Here is a 2,645-nt window from a genome sequence, read left to right on the forward strand (position 1 = left end):
CCTGATAATGTATCTTTGGTAGAAAGAACTATAAAAGAAACCTTGTAGAGTCCTCACTCGATGGTCCAAAAACTCCCTAGACAACCCAGCTAGGCAGCGCGATCCACCGCTCCACTAACCTACAACTTACCTTCACCCCATCAATATCTTTCTAGAGACACACTAGTCCAATGCCATAGGCAAAGAAAAAAAAATCCACCATGTACATCCTACAGACCAGACATGACCCTATACATAATAAACCAAACATAAGATCAGGCTCAGCCGAGACAGACACGGTGGGTGGGATTCGATCTTGAGATTTCAGAATTGATTGTAAAATCCGATTTCTGAGAATTTTCCAGCCGATCTTGATCCCGAGCGTGAAATTTGCTCGATCGTCGATCGGGATCTGATCTTTTCCAATCCCGATCGCTCCAACAAGCCAAGAGTCACCCACCAGGCTACTTGATGTTGATACTTGATTCCTACTGGCCACGGACTTACACTTCGCCACCGCTGCGTCTTACATAGAAGTGTTTGTCACCTCCAGCCAGTAAACCAATCCGCTCGGACCAGGCAAGCAATTAAAGGGCTCATTCATTCATTCACTCATTCATTCATACTCACAAAGTATCTTCTTGAAGGGTTGAGTAAACATTAGGCGGCGCCATCTGATATTTTATCTAGGACACGGCGTATGAAGATTTACTGTAAGATGAGTTTTTGTCATAAGATGAATAAATCCTTTTGCTTTTTATGCGGAGCTCCACTTTACATAGACAGTGACATCTAGATCAATCACGTGAATGGGGATAGAAGATCTTCTGTGTGGATGGATCATCTTCAGAGAGTCTGCACAGAGGAGACATGCCCGAGTAGTCTGGTTGTCGTAGACATCTCCCCCATTGGACATCTGGTGGTGGTGTTGAGCGGTGTGGTCATCCACCAGATACAGATAAGTCATAGCTCATCATTCATAAAGATAATGTCCATTCAACACCAATATAAAGATATTGGGAATTGGTGGAGGAGCCACCACTTATTACATCCATTCTATATGCTAAATGTTGTATTGTGAACTGAAGATCAGACTGGGGAGAAGGACAGGAGGTCAGATCACCGCTGGCATAGAGTGAGCACCATGCAGGACATTAGGACGTTGGCTCATTGGCTCATCCCATGGGTTTAGCTATTTTTTACATGATGGGAGTTTCAGTTCTGAATAGTTCCTTGGGTTACTCTCTGACATGATAGTCTTAGATATACTGGATAAACATCTGGGAGACGTTTTCTCTGTTCCTAGAACTGTCCATGGTATAGGCTGCACTACCAGAGTGGAGAAGTGAGCTGACACCATAGAGTAATAGCGATACACCAGCAATAATTGTTCAATGCACTTTCCTGTTCCACCAGGAGACATGAACTCATCACAAGTGGTCGGCTCAATCCCTTCGGAGTTCCTTCTGGTTGGGCTCTCATGGGTCGGAGACAAGAAGCTTCCTCTATCTCTGCTCTTCCTGATGATGTTCCTGATGGTTATCTTCAGTAATGGTACCATTATTGTCCTCGTCATGACAGACAAGAAGCTCCAGGAACCAATGCATATCTTCATCTCTCTGCTGGCCCTCATAGACCTCAGTTTGTCCTCCTCAGTCATCCCTAAAGCCCTGACCATTCTGTGGTTTGATTGTAACACCATTACCATTGCTGGCTGTCTGACTCAGACCTACGTCCTCTACACCATGTTGGGTCTCCAGTCTTCTCTCTTTGCTTTGATGTCCTTTGACCGTTATGTGGCCATTTGTCACCCACTCCGACACTCCACCATAATGAGCCGATCCTTTATGGTTAAGTCGGTGGCCATCATTGCGTCACGTTCTTTACTCTTGACATGTCCTTTGACAGTTCTTGTAGCCAGACTGTGCTACGGTAACGTGAACATCATTTACCACTCTTATTGTGACTATGTTGAAGTTATGAAGCTTGCCTGTGGAGATCTGACGCCAGTCATCATCTACATGGTGTTTCTTGTCTGTATCTACCAGGGTGGAGACAACAGCCTCATCTTTTTCTCCTACGTGCAGATCCTAAGAGTGGTCTCCATGTTGAAGTCTCCTCAGGCTCGGTGGAGGTTCCTGAACACGTGCAGCTCTCACGCCATCCTGCTGTTGTTGTTTTATATGTCCTCTAGTATTCCTTTCTATCTGTTCATCTGCGCCCCCGATTCTCCTCTTTATGTGAAGACAATTGTTGAGGTCCTCAGCCTTTTCCTGCTGCCCATGATAAACCCAATAGTGTATGGAGCAAAGACCAAAGAAATCCAGGAGGGACTGAGAAGACTTTACTGGAGAACAGTCCTACTATAACCTGAGGACCAGGAGCTCCAGGACTGTCACTGGTTGGGTTGTTATATGGAGGGAAATGTTATCATCAGATGAATTATGAACCCAGAGCATTAATGGTGGACACATCTGTAGACCAGTAATGATCAGATAATGGATCTTCTCTGTATCTGATTTAGGAAATACAAGTAATAGTATAAGAGAATGGCAGACGTCTCCAGTGTATGGTCTGTCGAGGTCACCAGCGGCAGATGTCTCCAGTGTATGGTCTGTCGGGGTCACCAGCGGTAGACGTCTCCAGTGTATGGTCTGTCGGGGTCA

At 45.4% G+C, this 2,645-nt stretch overlaps 1 protein-coding gene across 1 annotated transcript; it reads left to right on the forward strand.

Moving 5' to 3' along the window:
• The first annotated feature begins 1,553 nt into the window (after positions 1 to 1,553).
• On the forward strand, positions 1,554 to 2,348 carry LOC142189024 (olfactory receptor 51E1-like). The gene has a single exon (XM_075262103.1). It carries the CDS (start codon positions 1,554 to 1,556, stop codon positions 2,346 to 2,348), a length of 795 nt encoding a protein of 264 aa, XP_075118204.1.
• Positions 2,349 to 2,645: the final 297 nt, after the last annotated feature.

This window comes from Leptodactylus fuscus, unplaced genomic scaffold (genome assembly GCF_031893055.1).
Source record: "Leptodactylus fuscus isolate aLepFus1 unplaced genomic scaffold, aLepFus1.hap2 HAP2_SCAFFOLD_96, whole genome shotgun sequence".
NCBI classification, from domain to species: Eukaryota; Metazoa; Chordata; class Amphibia; order Anura; family Leptodactylidae; genus Leptodactylus; species Leptodactylus fuscus.